Raw genomic sequence first — 20,066 nt, 5'->3', positions numbered from 1 at the left:
TATTGAAGATGGACGAAGTTTCATCCGAAACATGTATACATTAAAAAAAAGTCGTGACTTTCTTGAAAGTTGTTTCCTGCCTGCTGGTTCTTCGGAAATTTGTTAAACTATATAAAGGTTATTTAGGAAGATTGAATGATAATAAATTGGATCAGTGTTCATCAAAAGACTTTCTTCCGAATTATTTTGTGTTAGTAGTTGAAAAACTCTTTGTGGTCCTATCCGGGCCGAGTTTTTGACAGCTGCGGAAACCTCGCTATTGCGGACACTCCGGTATTAGGACAGGAGCAAAATCCTTGGCAAAACTACAAAGAAATCTATGGAAATAAAGGACTACCGCTATTACGAAATCAGCACACTTCATGTAGTCCCAAACTAAAATTTTTTATTGTTTCACTCTCGTTACAACAGGCATTATTCATATTCACATGTTAATTTGCGAAATCTAAGTATTTAAAATTATTATCAATAATCAATCAATAAATCTTTATTTAAACACGGTAAAATCCATCAGGAGTATAAAAATTAGAAATAACCTAACTATCCTAAACAAAATTCAATACCTAACTACAACTAATCTAACTAAAACCTGTTTTTCATGAATGCCGTGTATACTAGTACTCTAACATTAAAAATGAACATTAACTAATCTTTTAAATTGACTAAGAGATTTAGCTTCTCTCACATCACAGGGCAGGCTGTTCCAGAGAACTGCTCTGCTATAGGTAAAGCTGTTTTTCATGAAATTAGCTCGCGGAAACGGGACAAATAGTTTTTTAACAGAGTCCCTCAGGGAGTAACGCGTTTCATTTCTTTTAACAAATTTAGAGGATAAATATTCAGGAACAAGACCATTTAAAGACTGACTTGTATACCATTATGGCTTTCTGTATTTGAAATTGAGTGCTCAAGTCTTTCCAATCGAGTTGCCTTATTAAACGGTTAGCGTCAGCATCATAGCTAGAAAAGGTTAAAACGCGAGCGGCACGGTTCTGAAGCTTCTGTAGCCTGTCAAATAACGTTTTACCATACACAATTACTCCAGGCAAGATTGCAATAAATTATAAATGATTATTACAACATGATATTCCTTCTTCTTTTGCTCGTAACATTATAGCGACATTTTACAACATGAAATCAAGACAATTTCATCGTGTCCTGGTATTGTAGACTCTCGCTATTATGGACATCAAATGACGGGCCCGATGGTGTCCTCCACTTTCTGCACGCCTTGCGGGCGTATGTCTGTTTCACTTCTTTCTTCGTAATTGCCGAAACTGTTGTCGGAAGTTCCGACTCTGAAACGAGTAGATGAAGGGATTCATAGTCGAGTGAGCGACAGCCAATAACGCCAGACCAGAATGCAGAACTTCGGAACGTACGAGCCATCCAAATGACGACAACAACTCGACAATAAACCATGGAGACCAGCAGATATTAAACACCAATATCACACTTCCAAGGATCCTAGTCAATTGCAGCCGCGACTTGAGAAGCACTTGACGCGTTGAAGGACTCGTTTGGTCTTGCTTACGTGCCCAGAGGTGAATAAAGATCTTTCCAAAAAAATATATTGTTACGCACATTGGTATAAAGTACATGCATGCGAAGATTGTTATACTCAAGGCTAGTGGTAATTCGTCTTGGGGTAGGGTGTCCCAACATATCAGTTGGTCTTCTTTAAAGTTGTATTTTTCAATGTAATACAGAACCGGTCCAAGGCTTATGAGGGAGAGGATCCATATGACTGGAAGAATTCTTTTCAATTTGCCTTTTGTAAGTTTTGAGCGCTTTATCACCGGTTTGACAATAGACAGGTATCGATCGAACGCGAGCACTGCCATGGTGTAGATTGAAATAGACGCGCTCAAAAACACAATTCCGTTTAACAGTCCACAAAGCATGCTGTACTTTATTCCTTCTGTAAGAAACCAGATTTCTAGAATAATATGAACCACACCTGCTAGTCCGACAATGAGATCTCCAACCGCCATGTTGACGATCAGGATAGAGGTAAAGTTTTGAAGGTGCTTGGTCTTGAGAACTATCGCACAGACCAGTAAATTCCCGGTGATGTTAGTGATGAAAATAACGGCATAACCAATGCAAAGAAGTATTTCTTCGACATGGGACAAAGCCATGTTCGCGGTATAACATTCAAAGCGTTCTCAAAGCTTTCTCAGTGCAAGGCCCACCTTTCGGTTATTTGATCACGAACTGCGGATTGAGAACTACGCCATATGTTGTTATGGATTGTGCGTCGTTTGACGCAGTTGGCTAAACATTGGACAAAAGAGGCCAGGTAAAACAATAAGTGGAAAAGCCGTTTGTGTTTGGTATTTTCCCGCTGAATGAATACTATTGCATTTTTCTTTGAATATATATTGTCCTCCGTTTAAAATATCCAGATTATTCTATTTTTAGCCATCGAACAGGTATACCACCGCTAACGAAACACGGCTTAACATTTGCGCGCGTACGTAGCCGTGAATTAATTTTATAAGCTGTCACGTACCTTCTTGGTAGTTATTAGTTTATTTGGATTTAAACTTAATTTATCGTCAAGGTTTCTAAATGATTTCAATGGAGATACACCGTAACTTTTGAACGAGGTTTCGTTTACTCCTAATTTGGGAAACAGCCATTGTTTGCCAATATAGTAAAGTATTTTATTTCAGTTATTCGTTATTCAGCGGATTTGACGTATTTTTTAGTGGAAATAAACTGCTCGGGATCGGTCATGTAGCTATAACTCGTTCCGGCAATATGTCAATCGATCCTGGAGTTTTATTGTAACATATAGAGAATGGAAAATTCACCGTCATTTCTAAGTGTCATTTATTCGCCTTTTTCTTGAACCCTCATTTCACGTTGAAGTTGTGCGGACTACAAGCGACAAGAAATTTACCAAAAATTTAAGCGAACGTGCATGCCCAATGTTTGCTAATTAGGCTTTTTGTTTTGTGATCACATCCCAGTTTTTTGCCGGGGCCCCCAGGACTTCACTTGCGGCGTCAGGATCGCAAGCCAAGACTCCGTACAAGTAACAAATGCATGCGCTTTGAACATGAGTTTGTTCGGATTCTTGCTGCTGCGTCACTGGCCACTGAAAACCAGGCATTTTGGTTTCAAGTAACCATGCTTCGGCCATACGCCAACCAGGTCCCAGTAGTTCAAAGAGCGGATAACTTTATCCAGTGGATAAATCGTTATCCAGCGGATAAAATGTACTTCAACTAATCCATTTTATCCTCTGGATAAAGTTATCCGCCCTTTGAATGACTATAGCCAGAGTGCTATCCCAATTAATTCATTGGCTGTTGAACAAAGACTTCTTTTGTTTGGACGGTTGGCACATTTAAATAAAAAATAGTAAACATATCTGTTGTTGAACTGGCGGTTTATTTTCCACAGAAATAAGCGCTGTTTTGCTGTCATTACAGTAACAGTTACAGTAAAAGTGAAACGTGTCGTGCGCAGGTGGTGCGTCATAATTAAGCTGAACGATGCGTTAATCACCTTAATCCTGGGATTTACCAATTATAATGAAAACACGTTGAACAAATTTTAATTTGTCCCAGCCGTAGTTTAGAAGGCTTTTACACTCCGCCTAAAATACCAATTCTGTGTACATGTAGTTCGTGTTTTTATTCACTTTTATCGGGAGAGGGCAGACAGTGGGGACAAGGAAAATGCCGAAACAGGCGGGAAAAAATTCGACAAACGAAAAAAAAAAAAAAGGGTTCGAATTTTCCATTTATTCAGTATTGGGTCTCCAAGATCGAATCTCCAATCTCCAAGATTAGAAATTGAAGGATTTTTCAATCATTAGACCTTTATCGCGTTCTCAGAATATTGAACTGGAACTAGCCTACTTAAGCGGGTACGTGGTCTTTTTTCACATGCAAATACAGTCGAACAGCCCGTAAACGACCACCCAAAATGCTAAGATTTAGTGATTGTTTACGGGAGGTGGTCGTTTGGAGTCGAGCCAGAGGGGGTCTTTTCCTCGCGCAGGTCCGACATATCTACTCAAGATTCGAAGATTTATTGCATACATTTTCCCAGTTACAATACGAGCAGTGGTAGGTTGCCACTAAAAGTTCCTCGTAAACTCTGAGAAGCGTAGCACATACAGCGAACATGGAGATCAGACCATGTGTAACTGTCAAGCGGTCGCTTACAAGAAGTTAAAAGCGATGAAAACTTATCCGTCACTTCAAAAAGCAGTCGGTGGCGGTCGTTTATGAGGGGATTGTTATAACGAAAGGTTCCAACTATAGAGATTTGACTGGGAAAAAAATTGGTGTTTTAGATACTGGTCGCTTATGGAAGGTGGTCGCTTACGAATGGAGGTTTGACTGTATTTTTTATTATTATTAAAAACTGGATCGATTCCAAAGTTAGTGACACCTTGTATTTGCATTTGTACAATAAGACAGATCTGGCAGCAAAAAGCTGGTATCAGTACAGTTTATTTCTAATACCTCCATACTTTTATGCATACGTAACAGTTTGCTTGAAAGCTAGTCTGAAGCGTATGGCATTGACTTGATGAAATCTAGAGCATGCTGAGGCATTTTTTAAGAGAGAAAAAAAGAGAATTTTCTGAAAATTTGCATGTTCACTTGCCATGCTTTGCAAACTGGCTTGAAAATAGAAAAACCTTTTGAATGCAGAAGTCCACTCAACTCAGGAATTAAACTTGCTGGTAATAGGCTAGGCCTTATCACGGTTTTCGACGCCATTTTGACGAGCAGGCAAACAGGCTTGAAATTACAGTGTTTGTATGGAAATCCGATGTCAAATAATTTTCAGAAAACATCGCTTCTGAAAAATTCATGAATTGGAAACTTTTGGCACTAGGAAAAGGATTTTAGGGAAAAAAATTGGAGGGATGTAGCTGTGCCAGAAAGCGTCCAGTCGTGTTTTGAACTTTCCAAACATTTGTCTGTAAAGCGAACCAGCCGTGAACTGCTACTAGAAATAGTTCGCGGGAAAAAAATGCAGGGAAATGTATGGAAACCCGTTTTGAATTGTAATTTACTAGGTACATAGGTGTGTAAACGAAAAAACAAAAACTGTAAAAAGTAGTGTAAGAATTGCAGTCTAAGGAAGTATTATATAGTAAATAGTATAAGTAACGTATTGTAGGTGGTATTGTAAGTAGTGTTCGTCTTGTTTTGTAAAGTAGTGTTCTTGGTGTTGCAAATAAAATAAAATAAAAAAAAAAACTTGCTGGTAATTTTGCCGGATCTCTCTTGTGAAAGACCTCGTGTCAGGCGTCACTTGAACGTGAAAATACAAAACTGATTTTTTTTTTTTTTTTGGCTTGAAAAGCTGCATGTTCACAAGGTGGACCTTGCAAGTCAACAGTGTGTCAATGCTATGTTCCTCTTCTGTTTTAATTAGCTTAAGCTAAAAATAATGGTCACTCTCTACAATCTCAGCAAGTCCTCACTTATGTTCAAGTTGTCTTCAGCTGAAGCTTTGCCATTTATTTTAAGGAATTAGGCTTATCTTTACAAAACACCAAGTGAAATTATCTGTAATGATTAATTGATAGGCTCATTAAATACAAGCTGAAATTAGTATGTTTAGTCAAACGAAATGCAGTGACATAATTTAAGCTCAATCAGTACTCTTTAATGAATCTGAATAACTAATATTACGAATTAGGAATAAATCAACTACACTAAATTTTTACAAAATAGAAGCAAGTTTCCCTAAAGTAAGCATAAGCAACCTAACTAGCTAGCTAGAGGCTAATACTTTGATGTATATTGGCAATTGCTTGCTACGCTCTACACGGCCCGTTCGGTACGATATTTTATTATATGGCTGGCCTTGCGAGCGGGCAAAATGACTCAAATCCTGCGCTGTGATTGGCTACCCGAGCGGGCAAGACGGAGCTATCTTGCCCGCTCGGGATTACCCGTTGCCCGTTCGCTTGGCATGGAAAGTTTAATCCCTACAACAATGCAATCTTTCCTTCGATTTTCTCGTTGTTTTGGGGGAAAACGCTCACTAAAAAGTTCGGTAAACTCTCAACATTTACCTAAAGGAAAGGAAAGAGAATGAAATCGTCCTGGTGTAGTGAAAATTTTGTTTCAGCCACAATCTGAATGTGAGTTGAACCGGTGAGTTGCTCTGCGTGTAGTATTTTAGATAGAGTTGATTTTGTTTGTTGTAAACAACAAAATCTTATCAACGTTTCGCCCAGTTTTCTGATTTACCCGCTCTTTATTTCGGCTTATGTTTGCATATAATCTCAAAATCTGTTGGTTCATTCAAGAATTAATGATTGGAAGCCGAAAACTGTGTAAAATGTTTATTATTTACGCCACCGCGCGATCGGCTGAAAATGGCGAGTTTGCCGGATTCTATTCAAATCTTCCCGCTCTTGCGAAAATCTAAATTGTTCGTTCTCAATAATTGTATACTCCCTTAAAGCCATTATAAAGTTAGAGCCCTAAGATAATTTAGGATTCCTTGTTTTCCACGATTACATGCTAATCCAAAAATGCACTGAAAATAAATTTTGCACCGGCCGGCTGTGAAGAATTTCTTTCCGAGTAGAGCAGTTTCATGTCGTGTTTTGTTTCGTTGTTGTAGTTTTAACTTGAAGGTAAAGCCATGTAATAAATCCTTTATTGACCAAGCTTGTTCGGTCAAGATGGCTGGATATTGGCCTCGTTCTTTTTTTTGCGTTTTTATGGACCTCGACTTCGTCTCGGTCCATAAAAACGCAAAAAAAGAACTTGGCCAATATCCAGCCATCTTGACGTCACGCTTGGTCAATAACGCATATATATCAAAGCTTACTAGTCTAAATTTAACTCCAGTTTCTGAAATAAGAAAAAATACTATAAAAGACCGCCATTATAAACTGTCAATAAAATATTGCATAACGACCACAATGTGTAATTTAGAGTAAAATAACAACAACAACAACAACAACAACAACAACAAACCAATTGAACATCCCTTTTCGACAGTTTTTCCGCTCTTGTATCGTTGTCCACTTCTCGTTCCAGACCCCTCTCAGCCGAACTTCGGACTAGCACCCAGTGAACTCCGTCGTCGAAATGGACAAAAAAAAATTTGACAAATTCTCGATGTTAAATGCGCTACGCCGGACAGATATGCATATAAGTAAAACTCATATACTATCACTTTAGGTAAAAGAAAGTTGCACACTTTTGTTTAATCAGTATGTAAAACTGACAAATGGACACGGGGTGAACGCGCGTGTGCCACGCCGTGTACCACTGACGTGCACTTATCACCTCCATGATCCCACGCGTGGAGGCGTTCTTTGGCTTTGACACACATCATTGTGATATACAGTATAGGTACTTTAGACTTTTGCGCATGGTTTACGACGTAGTCAAGCCGAGAGGCTCTGGGCTCGAGAACATTAATTTAGATTGCCCTAGCAGCCCCGGCTAGCAGCGTACTGCGCAGACACTTTGGCTTGTCACGTCACGGACACGTCACGCACTCCACCCATTCTTGACTCCAAAGCGCTTCCCTTTTGCGCATGACTGGTGTATGATGTAGTCAAAGCCGAGCGGCTCTGGGGTCGAGAATGGCACTCCACCCCACGTGGGAAGGATGGATGGATGGATGGATGGATGGATGGACTATCACTATGGGACAAGGAAGAGCTTAGGGCATGGGCTCCTGCTTAGGGTGCGTTTTTTTGGGAGAATCCGGAAACGGATTTGTGATCAATCCGTTTTCGGATTCTCCCAAAAAACGCACTCTTAGTTTCTCTGGATAAGGTCATCCAACATTTTTTAAAACATTCAAATTGGCTAGCCTCGCCCTTGTTGTTGTAGTCAATGAAGGCCTTTGCAATGTCCCCTCCCATGCTATTTTTTTTCCTATCGTACTCTCCCTACCCTACTCCGTAGGTTGAAAATCGTAACCACGTGAAAGTTAGCGCAAGACTGGAATCTATCTTCAGTGATAAACAAAATGGAAGATGGCGGACGGAGAGCGGCAAAGCATTTTTTCCGACCGGGCGAGAAATGGTCGGACGTACAAATCAAGTCCATTGCTAAGCTCATCTAGAAAGTATCAAGCCTCAGAGAAGAGCTCTTTGTCAGAAAGCTTCGAAGCACCGAAATCTTATGGAACAACGCGAAACCCACTGCAACCACAATGCGATGTGAAGTTGATAGGCCATGTTCTGGAAGCTACAGACACACTGCAAGGATTGGCGATAAAATACGGAGTAACGGTGAGTAAATATGTTCAGAAACGCATCTTACTGAAAATCATCATAATAATGAAAAGTAATGTTTACTTTTTCTTAGAGTGCACCTCACCAGTTGATTTTCAACATTCTCGGAATTTCTTTCTTGTTACTCTGTCTCAAACATTCTCGAGTTTCTTTCTCGTTACCAAATTGATTTCGTCGCAAGGTTTTGTAATTTGATAGATTGAATTACTTTTATCTCAGCGAATCAATTGTCAGGCTTACTGTAACAGGGTTATTGGTGAAAACCCTTTCTGTTTTTGACTCGTTGAAATTGAAACTCCACCAACCAGATGTACAAAAGAATCTATTTTTGCTTACGAACGAAGGGTTACTTCGGATGTATTCTTTATTAAATGTTTATTGAAGAAAATTTGAATGTGGTACGCAACACTTTTATAAAAGTGTACGTGCAATGTAACTTGTTAGAATTGAGTAGTCTGCGTTGTGTAACAAGTGTAGATGCCCTCAAGATCAAATTTAAAAGGATAGAAATTGAAAAAGAAAAATGACAAGGAAAAAATTGGTTCATCATCACCTGAAACAAGGCTCATGAACAGACGATTTAGGGGCAACATGTGCTAAGCTATCCCGGTCAGCCAGGCTGGCTTAGTTGCCGAGATCACGTAAAAAATGATTGAGTGATTTTACTTCGTTCCATCCATCCATCCATCCATACGTCTGGGCATTATTTTTCAGATTCAAGCCATTTTATGGTTTGCTATCTCATTGTATGTCACATATACTGTTAAAGGCCCATCCAAGATGTATCGCAAGCAGCAATTTGAATTTTGTGCTACATGAAATTACTGAAATCCGCAACAATACACAAGAACCTTTTATCATCACCTTTTCCAAAGCAATCCTGCATATATTTTTAGTTTGCTTATTGTAAATGCATTCCCTGTTTTTCTTTGATATTCTTACGGTACTTTGTATATATTCCGGCTGTATATGATTGTAAATTTTGCCATTTGAAGTCAAAGTTAGAGCATCTGACAACAATATTAGCAGTTACTTTCTGCTGTGGTGTTGGAAGACGAATTACATCTGTGGTTCTTGATGAGTTTCAAGTGTTTTTATCCTCTGAAAAAGCAAGAAAAAACATGGAAGAAATAATATTAGAACTGTAGAAAATACAGATGGTGAGTCTGTATCATGTCTGATGCATCGGAGCTCACACAATATATTATGTTTACACTTTGATTCTTGCAATGGATATTACTGTTTGCCACTAACACCATCAGCACCATCGGTTAGTCTCACAAGCACAGCTGCAACTTTATTTGAGCCTCTGTCCACATAACATATTGATAAATGACATGATAATGGAGATGGAAAAAGGCTTTTATTCAACAACAGTGAATGAATGTTTCACTTGGATAATTTTGTTACCGAAACACCGCGTCTTCTCCACAGTTGTCATGTTCCTCTGCATTATATGACTGACCAGTAAGAGTTTGACGATGTATCCTTTGATGGCTTCCCTTCTTTTTTAAAAAAACAAATTGGATACTCTTCAACAAATAGCTGTTAAAAATAAAAACACTGACAATTTCAATAAGAGATGGAAAGACTTTATTTAAGCGCTTTTCTTTAAGTATTTCTTTCGTATATAATTTGTCTTTATTACTTTTTTTCTATTATGGCACATTGTAATTAGTCTATAATTTAGATTGTAACCAACACTTTCTGTTTTATTTTCTTTGTATTTTTCTTGTGTTTTTATTTCTCTTTTTGTTGTAATGTTGTACTATGTTGAATTTCTGCACCGATAAAGAATACTCGTTCCAAAAAAAAAAAAGAAAAAGAGTTTGATCAGGTGAACCTAATTAAAAAACTCCAATGGATTTTATCCATTTGTATAAAGGAATAAGCTTACATTTGTAGGTTTTTCCTCGACACGACCATCGGGGCAATTTCACAAGAATCAAGAACACGGTGCGATTTCTGGTTTTTGAGAAAAGCTTGATAAAAATAGTTCACCAATCAGAATGCATCATTTAACAATAGCGAAATTTCAAAACAAAAACAAACGACCGCATTGGATAGAGGGTGAAAATGGACCTTTAAAGAGAGAAAAGTGACTTACAGTACTCATGAGCTGTTTTGAGGGAGGAGGAATTTTGCTGCGTGAAAGTGCTTGCCCGGTTAGCGTAGATGACATGTTGATGGTGATGGCTGGGGCGGGGGGGGGGGGGGGTGCACAGAGTTGTTAGTAACAAAGCTACATGATTCCTATTGAAGTGAAACAGAAACAGCCACACAGCTTTTCTTGTTAATAGGGGTTAATAGGTCTGTATCAGACTCTCATGGGTGACTTGCTGCAGCCACTCTGCATTCCTTCCAAGGGGGATAACTTAGATGTGATGTGTTCTTCATTGGTTCATGGTTCATTTATTTCACACTATTTAATAGGGTTAAATGTAATTTAACTTAGTTAACGACTTGGAGCAAGTTTGCTACTTGGTGGCGTGGCGTAGCGAGGTGTTAGCGTTAATTGGCGTATAGTTTGAGCACGGGTGGCACATTAGCGTTTGGGCGTTTGTTGTTACACTGTACATTACTGTTTGGGCCTGGTTCAGGTCTGCAGGCAGTTGCGTGGCCAGCGGTATTCTCTTGCAGTTTAGGCGTGCTCCTTTGCACGTCCTCGGAAATTTACTCTACTCAGCGTTTTTCGTGGCGTGGCTAGTTTATCGCGTTTTGTTGGGCTTTTCTTTCCCTCTCTTCCCTCCCAGTAGTGTTACCTTGTTATTGTTTGGGATTGGTGTTGGGGGTTGGTTAGGGTTAGGGTTAGTTCGTTGTCTTATGTACTTATTATTTTTCCACTGAGCTTCTAGTCTCAGTGTGACGGGTGCTAGGGTTGGGGCTGGGTTGCAGGCGGGGCTCGTGGCTGGGTTGTGGGTAGGGAAGGCTTATGGGGTGTTCTACCTACCTGGGTTTGGGTTGGCGGTACCAGCCCCTGGCTCCTTGGCACCCAACCTCCATTTGCGACATAGGCGTTAACACCACATTAACATAGAAAGAAAAGTATTACAACAGATCATTACAAGATAAAAATAAATACAGTACAGATTTATTATAAAATGTGTGTGGTGGTCAAAGTAGCAAAGGCTTTTTAGTTGACCACCACCTACTTTTAAGTAAACAAAGGAATGACACTGAGCTTTATTGAAATATTAGAAAATGTAGGAAATGTTTGTAGAGCCTAGGATTAATGTACAGTGAATGTTTTTTTGTAATTTGGATGTGATCCATATAAGTAGTGCAGGTCTAATATAACTTGTTACAATTTAGTAGTTTGCATTGTGTAACCACTGTAGATGTCTTTGAGATCAAATATGATGCTATTTAATATAATTATAATAGTTATTAAAATTATTATCATGTAATAGAAGGCTTGAAATTGAAAGAGAAAATCAACAACAACAAGAGCTTGAACAATACAGAGATTTAGTCCTCACACCCCTCCTGCACTTACTTCACATTCCTCTTAAGTGCTTGTATGCATGCCTTCTTTCCTCCCCCCCAAAAAACTTCCTGAGCTCAACTTGCTTGCAGCTCATTATATTATTGCAAGATAAGGTTATTCCCAATCAATCAATCTTTATTTGTACGAGTTCACTCTTGCTCAAAAATAAAATTACAACAAAGAAAATATTAAAAGTAATAATTAGGAAGAGTACTGGCTGCCTGGAGTAACCATAGAGGCTAGTGGAGCCAGGCAGCTAGTTGACATCAGTATTGAATAGAAATAAAATACAGGTCAGCGAGAAGGCTGAAGCACAAATGCACACATAAAAAGACAAAGAGGAAGAACCATAAGAACTCATTGCTTCCTGGGACACTGAGTTGCCGTCTTGCCTTCTCTGTGGTTGTCAGTGATGTAGGCTGTAGTAAAGTCTGTTGAGGCTTATACCCAGCCTTTGAATCCAGTCATCCTGGTAGAGGGACAAATAAATAAATGCAGAGCAGAAAAAAGGAGAGAGGATTTCTTTCAGAAATTTTTCTCATAGTCCCTTATCCTTTCGTCATTCTCCACAATCTGCCTGTACGGAACAGGCATAATCTACAAAGCCCTTTTATAAATATGCCATTGTAATTCAGAACTCGGCTTCTAAATGTGGACAAAGGGCAGTAACGTTTGACAAGTACACGACTTTTACTTTGCTCATTGCATTCACTAAACTTACATGTAGTATCTCTCCATAAGAAAAACTTTTTTTCTTGCTGGATGGCCAAATTTCTTGACAGTAAGTGTTTCTATGATCATTTTCCACACAGTGTGCGCTTTTTTCTACTCTTGACATCAATTACGGCTAATTATTTTGAGGAGAATTTAGTTTGGTGCTTGTATATCAGACCAGGTTTGCCAAATAAACTTATTTTCTCAGGTTCCCCCAGCCCTTACTGTATGCCTACATTGTATGGAATTAAGATTATGTGGCAAAATCTCAGTCCTGTTTGCTGGAATCCCAGCATTGGTGTATACATGCACACATGTACATAATTACATACATTTATTGTAACTCCCAACCAGGGCTTTTCAGTCAGGATCCCACCTAGCCAGCAGGTTGGCCTGATGTTTGCATAGTAATTATCATTGCAACATTGATTTTTGTTCCTTTTAAATAAAAAACAAATAAATCAACTTTGTTTAACGAGGGTGACACTTAACAGTCTGACGACTTCCTGACGACTGACAAACCTGTGGCCCTCAGATTCCAGATTGAATTGGAATTTGGAAATGTTGGTTTTTGTGGAGGGAGGAAAACCGGAGAACCCGGAGAAAACCTTGGAGCAAGGACGAGGAACCAACAACAAACTCAACCCACATATGACGTCGAGTCCGGGAATCGAACCTGGGCCGCGTTGGTGGGAGGCAAGTGCTCTCACCACCGTGCCATCCCTGCTCCCCCCAAAAACTTTTAAAAACTGAACCAACTGCCAATTGATGTTTGAAATGATTTTAGGCTAAAGTTGTAAGCTTGTTGCTCGAATTCAGGCGCTCAAATCACGAAGTAAAGCTGGCATGTCACAAGAACTATTCTGTGCATATGCCAAATTAGAGGAAATACAGGGAAACATGGATGTCAAGGCTAAATCAGCACTTGCGTTCCTTTTGCAATATGCATTTGAGTAGCTCCCAGTTGGCTTGATAGCTCAGTTGGTAGAGCACTGCACAGGCATCGCAGAGGTTATGGGTTCGAATCCCATTCAAGCAGGCTTTCTTTTTGTAACTGCTTGTTGCGTACTAACTGCGAGGATCTTTCTTCCATTTAATCTGTCATCTGCAGTTCAAAATATATGTTTTATATGTTCATATTATTTTATTTATTCATCCTTCACGGGTATATTACCAACTCACAATGTGACCAGCTCCCAGTTGGCTTGATAGCTCAGTTGGTAGAGCACTGCACAAGCATTGCAGAGGTCATCCCCGGTGAAAATCTTTTGAGGATCTTTAATTGGGTTCAAATCCCGTTCAAGCCTAAAATTTTTTCAGGCTTTCTTTCCGCAACTGATTAAGTTGCGTACTAACTGCAAGGATCTTTCTTCTATTTAGCATTTTCTTTACTGTTTGCAAATTTACAGAAACAGTCCTGGCATTTTGAGTACAAATTTTACCTCCTCTTTCTTGTCATGGAATTTGATAGTCATACACAAAATATACATGCAATGGTAATGGCACATATTATTGGTGTAAACTTATTGTCCTACCGACAGTAGATGTTGGTTTGCTTGGCTTAGCCATAGCTACACCATGTAAAGCTCTAATACCTGTTGAAGTTGATTTGCATAATGTTCTAAATGACTTAAGGTTACTGTATACCTTAAGAGGTGTCTCATGTCCAAGCGATGTAGTGCCTCCGGTGTAAACTGTAGATACCTAAACCCCCAAATTAAATTAAAGCTTATAGAGCTGGCTATCAAACTGTACCAAGAATTTTGAAATAAATTGAAGTGTCAAATTTTTTGCGCTGTTTTCTCAAATTAGTTTTTTCATTTGAAGGGGACACTTTAAAGGGCTAAAACTCAAAAGGAATTTGTTCGTTTGCCTTCAAATTTGGTCAGTAGCTAGTGTAACATATGAAGAACAAACACGCGTCTGCGAATTGTTTCTTTCGAAATATTTTCTCTCCAAGAGCAATTTTTGTATGATCACTTCACATTTTTTAATCATATTTCGAAAATGTTCTGTAACTTTTCACTGCAACTGAATATGGCAAAACGCAGATGCAAGTTTTTAGCGCTTTGGGTCAGGAAACTGAGGAGCAAATTAAATAAGCAAAAAACAAAATTTGCTTTGACTTGTAGCCTTCAAGAGGTGATTCGGACGGTTGAATTTAGAAGTCGTGAAAAATTTGGCAACTCATTTTATTTCAAGATTCTAATGGTGTAGTTTGATAGCCAGTTCTATAAGCTTTAATTTGATATAATAGGGGTTTAGGTATCTACAGTTTAAACCAGGCGTGCTACATCGCTTGGACGCGGGACACCTCTAGAGGTATATGGTAACCTTAAATTCCAAGCAGAGGAAATTATTGTTTACACGTATGTACTACAATATAAGTCGTTAAAATTCAAATCAATTGCTTCAATGGGTTTTCACAAATGATGACATTTGGCATTTTAGCAAGGGAAACCTTAAAATGCCACAAACACACTACATTGCCCCATGGTGGAAATTTTTTCAAGAATGCAAAAGCAGAAACTACATGACTAATTTAAAAGTGATGCTACTGTAGTTGTTTTCTTGAAATAGTATGACAGCTCATAAACAAGATTAAAAGAAGCCCTGGGAATACATATTTCCCTGCACCAGATACAGCTACCATTGGGTGGGGCAGTTGGTGTAATTTATGTAAGTTCATATGGAGGTGCTGTTGTCAAAAGATAGCGTAACCCTGATATTAACAACCCCCTTTATAATGAAGTCCCTGGTGCGACAAACAACATTCTTCAGTCCAGCCAAAGTTACAGTAAATTGACTGTATGAAACAGAACCTTGATGTAGTGAACTCCAGTACTAACACAATCTCCATTATAACAAAAATCTAAAATAGCTAATAGCCCAAAAGTAAAATCTACCCCTATTTTACGTAAATAAATGTCATCATACAACTGAAGTTGATTGCAGAATGGATCAACAGACATGAAATCTCTTCATCTGTCATATTTCATTTAAAAAAGACTTTGCTAATTAAAATTAATAGTGACATCTATGCTGTCTTATCATCTTTTCCCTTTTCCAGTTCCACCAACTTCTAATGGCCCTCATATTACATGTATAATCACAAAGATTTAGTTAGTTTTCCCATAAATTCATTAAAAAAGGGATTTTGTTTATAACGAACCCCTGTAATATGTCAAACACATTTTCTGAGTCCCTTGGTACTTCATTGTATCAGGTTTATACTGCATCTTTAGTGATACTTACATGCAGTGCTTTCATCTGCTCATCCATTCAATTTTTTTTTCTTAGGTTGAACAGCTAAGAAGAGCAAACAAAATTTGGGCAAATGACAACATACATTTGTTCAAGATCCTAAAAATTCCTGTCAGGAAGGACTCCCAATATTACATTGCTGAACTGGAAGTTTCTGATGATGAATCTGGTACAGATGATAGCGGCATAAATGAAGACAGAGTCACCAACAGTATTGTTGTAGGGAAAGGAGCAAAGCTTGATGGATCCGTAGAGAAATCTAATGAAGCAGAGGCTGATCATAATTCTGGGAAAGGACACGACAGCCAAACAGCTTCAAGTTTCCTGGAACAGCTTGATGCTCGGATAAAGAATTCCAAACAAGAATCTGAAAAACTAAGGTCAGCTTTGAAATGTCTATGGTAAGAGTAGTGTGCAAAGAAAGCAGTGTCTGATAGCCCGCGGCTACTGGATTTTGCTATCGGGCTAGTGAATTTTGTTCTTAACTTGCCTGACGGGCAAGTGAAGTTTTTGAGGAATTCAAAAGACAGAAGAACTGTGTAATCAACCCTGCACATCAAAACGTTTTTGGGGCTGGTTGAAATGACTTTTGGGCTAAAGTTGTACATCTTAGCTATAGGTTGCCTGAATGGCAAGCTATAAAACTGACTTTCTTTGCACCCTGTAAGAGTAAATTTAAATATGTTCCACCACAGTATGCATGAACATATTCAAAACAAAATCTCTTTATTTACCCTTGGTTGTGTGAAGCTGGTTAGGCCTCTAGCAATAAATGTTAAAGCTCCAATGAAATTTGGAAATGTTTGTTTTTGAGGAGAGGGGAAAACCGGAGTACCCGGAGAAAACCTCTCGGAGCAAGAACATGAACCAAACTCAACCCACGTATAATGCCAAGTCCAGGAATTGAACCCAGGCCACATTAGTGGGAGGCAAGTGATCCCACCACTGCACCATCCCTGCTCCCACTATTGTCTTGTCATACTGTGCTTCACCGTTAAAATCTCAAACCCTGTACTGTGTTTTATGCATCCACTTTAATTTCTTAAGTTGCTTTTCTGAAGCCCAAATTATCATGTTTAAGCCATGCTAATTTTAAAATATTTACATGGGGATCCTCGTCTAATATTGGCCCTCTAAGAGGATAGCATCTAGCATCTATTTTTTTCTTAATTATTAATAAAGTATAATTTGTATTTGTTACATGTCAAAATTTAATAAATAACTGTTTGGGAGTCATAGAAATTCAGAGTAGAAACATTAAGTGTTTTGTTTACAGAACTGTTTCTGGGCCCAAAGTCATAGCAGATGTGGAAAAGTTAAACAGAAGTTATGTGGCAGATGATGACTTGTTCCGGCCTCTTGATAAGGAATCTTCTCGGAGACAAAGAGGGCAGATTCTTACTTCAAAGAGGCATACAAAAAAGAACAAAAGAACGATGCAGGATTCAGATGAGCAGTTCTTTGAACTCTGATGTTTCTACATGTACCACATGCAGAGATGAATGAAATAGTAATTATATTCTGTTAACATCTGTTGGCAGTGGTGGGAAAATAATAAATGATGTTGGAAGGAAATCAATCAAAATTGGAAACTACTGGCACATTGTTGCTACTAAGACAGTTGACCCTTTGAACAAGAATAACAAAGACATGGAGGAATAATTGGATAGAATAAAAAATTATGGCTATTTAAATCACAACTTGTCTTTCCAGACTTCAAGGAAAAGGCGGGACAAGGGGCATCTCACTTGAAGTTTTACAGCCAAACTAAAAAAAATTGTGAACAAGATGTAAATCTGGAATGTTTATTGTTCTGTCACCACACAGAGGCGAAACAAACCACAAGGAAAAAAAACCCAGAAACTGCAAAAGTGATTACAGTTTTCACCTTGTTTTTTTTTTAATCTCATATCTGACTGGTTTTCCTTCCCAGCACAATAAACATCTCAGAAATATTTCTAATGTTTACGGTTTTATTAGTTTTGCTGTATAATATTGCCGATCACCACACATTATTTACAAAATGTCGACGTCGATTGCTCATTACGTATGACCAGTCAGTAGGCTTGGAAAGTTATATTATATCAATAAGGTAGATTGATGAGAGATGTGTCGCAGCCTTAATATTATTTAAAAAATTGTCTCAAAATCAAGACTTAAGGAACTGAAAGTAATTGGTAGATTGAGAAAATCAGATTCTTAAAAGACTACGGAGAGCATGAGGCCAGGTTACCATTCCATTCCAGAAGCAATTGCCTAATTTTTAGTTCCAGTCTTTTTCTCATTTAGCAAACAAAAAATCCTTGCTTATTTAAATCAGTTATTTTAAAATGTCAAGGTACAGCAGAGATTGATGCATGCTGTCTATGTACCTTTGAGTTTAGAGCATTGTGTGACATTGGAGCTGATTGTACTCACTGTTCAGGGCATTGTTTAACATTGGAGTAGCTGTACTGTATAGGTGGGTTTAGAGTATTGTGTGACATGTAGTGGAGTGACTGTATATGTACCTTTGGGTTTAGAGTATTGTGTGACATTGGAGTGACTGTATTTGTACCTTTGGGTTTAGAGTATTTTGTGACATTGTACCAGTGAAATCAGAGCATTTTGTAATATTATCTAGTGGCTGTACGAGTGGGTTGAGTATTCTATGACATTGGGGTGATTGTACCAGTGAGTTGAGGGCATTGTGTAATATTAACTAGTGGCTGAGTACTGTATGACATCAGAGTGATTGTACCAGTGAGTTGAGGGCATTGTGTAATATCATCTAGTGGCTGTACGAGTGGGTTGAGTATTCTATGACATTACAGTGATTGTACCCAGGGCCCTACCAAGGATTTTTTGTCTGTGGGGGGTCAAACTCCGCACACCCCTCCGGAATGAGTCTCCCGTATACCGACAGGGTTTCTAGTTGGAAGTTTTTGTTTTCACCCCTACGCAGAAAGTTGCCTTTAAGACCTTTAAAAAAACAAAACACACTGAATTCATATTGAAGGAATATTTTTTTCGTTCAATTAGTTGATTTTCTTTTGATTTCGGACCAATGTAGCTACAAGAAATAGCTCAGCAAACTCAAACACTATGTTACCCCCCCCCCCCCCCCCTTGCTATGTACGGCCCTGGTACCAGTGAATTGAGGGCATTGTGTAATATTATTTAGTGGCTGTATGAGCGGGTTTAGAGCAAACATTGGAGAGACTGCACCTGTGGATTCAGAGAATAAGAGGGACAGCGTGTACAGCTACTGAAACAACCCCATGTGTGTGGTATAGCAATGCCAAACCCTTCCTTTACATGCCAACATTTTTATAGAAATATTTTTTCATCTATGATTTGGTGAAGTGCACCAAATTAAAGTAAACAACTATTTTTATATCTTATTGGTACATCACAAAAATACAGCGTGATAGAAATGGCAATGTGAAGATGTTTGTATGCAGCTCAGTTGCCTTGATATAAATATGATAATATATTGATACAAAATAGAACTGAATTCTGATACGTAGTAATCATGATAGTAATTTACCAACATTTAGAGAATAATCATCTTGTTTTATTTATGGGATTAATTTTACGCCATTTTATTCTGTATTGAATTTGTTTTATTTTGTCAGTGATAGAATTAAAAGAAATGTCCATTTTCATGCGGTATGCTGTGTCCTGTTTTCATATTGTGATAGGCTAAAAGACTGCAAACGGGCACACTCAATTGCTGGGGTTTTTAAACGAATCTCCGGGCAGTGAGCCACCGTTGGTTCATGTTGGTTTTTGTAACGTGATCAAAACGAGTAATTAAAATCACTACCTGATCATTGTGTACTTCACCCACCCTTGGATTTGTTTCCTTGAATTCTATAGTCTAGTCATTTATCAATTCAACAAAGGCAAGAGTTAATTCCCAAATTTATTCTACTCACGAGCGAGCTAGTGGGACGAGGAGAGGTCGCTGGGAGCAGGCTCTTTGGCAGCTCCACCACCTAGGAATTCGTACGCTCAGCCAGGCACTTTCATGGTGTAGCATCAAAACAGGAAGCCCAAGCTTAATTAGGAACATCCAAAGGTTTACTTCGGTGGACATCTGTTCGAGAATCCCTTCGGATGTGTGATGAGACACTTTTTACTTTGGAAGAATATCACCTCAAAGTATCGTAACATTGGAGATTGTAATCAGGGGCAGCCAACAAGAACATTTAATCAAGATACTTAAAATGTTATGTCCTGTACATGTGTTCACAGATCGCTTAGCTGCCGGCACATTTGCTTCGGCTAATACAGTGCGATCTGTTCGGACGCTTTAGCTGCAAATTTAAGTTCGAAAAGTTTTAGGAAACGGAATTAATTTTTATT

General features: G+C 38.6%; 2 protein-coding genes across 5 annotated transcripts; one reads left to right on the top strand and one right to left on the bottom strand.

Annotated features, from left to right (window-relative positions):
* Positions 1–15: 15 nt before the first annotated feature.
* On the bottom strand, positions 16–2,674 carry LOC146459572 (RYamide receptor-like). Its single transcript, XM_085089383.1, has one exon. The coding sequence runs from the start codon at positions 2,139–2,141 to the stop codon at positions 1,251–1,253; it is 891 nt and encodes a 296-aa protein (XP_084945509.1). The 5' UTR covers positions 2,142–2,674; the 3' UTR covers positions 16–1,250.
* Positions 2,675–7,978: 5,304 nt separating this feature from the next.
* LOC146459571 (lysM and putative peptidoglycan-binding domain-containing protein 2-like) lies at positions 7,979–19,368 on the top strand. 4 transcript variants are annotated; one of them, XR_014857871.1, is made up of 4 exons: positions 7,979–8,248; positions 15,753–16,096; positions 16,993–17,789; positions 17,822–19,368. XR_014857871.1 is itself a non-coding variant. In XM_085089255.1 (3 exons), the coding sequence occupies exons 1-3, from the start codon at positions 7,991–7,993 to the stop codon at positions 17,186–17,188; spliced, it is 798 nt and encodes a 265-aa protein (XP_084945381.1). In that variant the 5' UTR covers positions 7,979–7,990; the 3' UTR covers positions 17,189–19,368. The 4 variants fall into 4 exon arrangements, 1 of the variants encoding a protein (XP_084945381.1); XR_014857873.1 differs by having other exon boundaries at positions 16,993–18,433; positions 18,892–19,368; XR_014857872.1 differs by having other exon boundaries at positions 16,993–18,433; positions 18,503–19,368.
* Positions 19,369–20,066: the final 698 nt, after the last annotated feature.

The sequence above is a fragment of the Pavona decussata genome, unplaced genomic scaffold (genome assembly GCF_977016875.1).
Source record: "Pavona decussata unplaced genomic scaffold, jaPavDecu1.1 SCAFFOLD_218, whole genome shotgun sequence".
Classification (NCBI taxonomy): domain Eukaryota; kingdom Metazoa; phylum Cnidaria; class Anthozoa; order Scleractinia; family Agariciidae; genus Pavona; species Pavona decussata.
Note: the sequence above shows the minus strand (reverse complement) of the source record. Positions and strands in the feature narration are given on the sequence as shown.

What these genes read in the sequence shown, in the direction of transcription:
- LOC146459572 (XM_085089383.1), bottom strand. Translation starts at nt 2,141, where the DNA reads ATGGCTTTGTCCCATGTCGAAGAAATACTTCTTTGCATTGGTTATGCC.
- LOC146459571 (XM_085089255.1), top strand. Translation starts at nt 7,991, where the DNA reads ATGGCGGACGGAGAGCGGCAAAGCATTTTTTCCGACCGGGCGAGAAAT. An exon ending in CGATAAAATACGGAGTAACG is followed by an intron (nt 8,249 to 15,752) that starts GTGAGTAAATAT and finishes TTTTTTTCTTAG; the next exon opens with GTTGAACAGCTAAGAAGAGC. An exon ending in CAAGAATCTGAAAAACTAAG is followed by an intron (nt 16,097 to 16,992) that starts GTCAGCTTTGAA and finishes TTTTGTTTACAG; the next exon opens with AACTGTTTCTGGGCCCAAAG.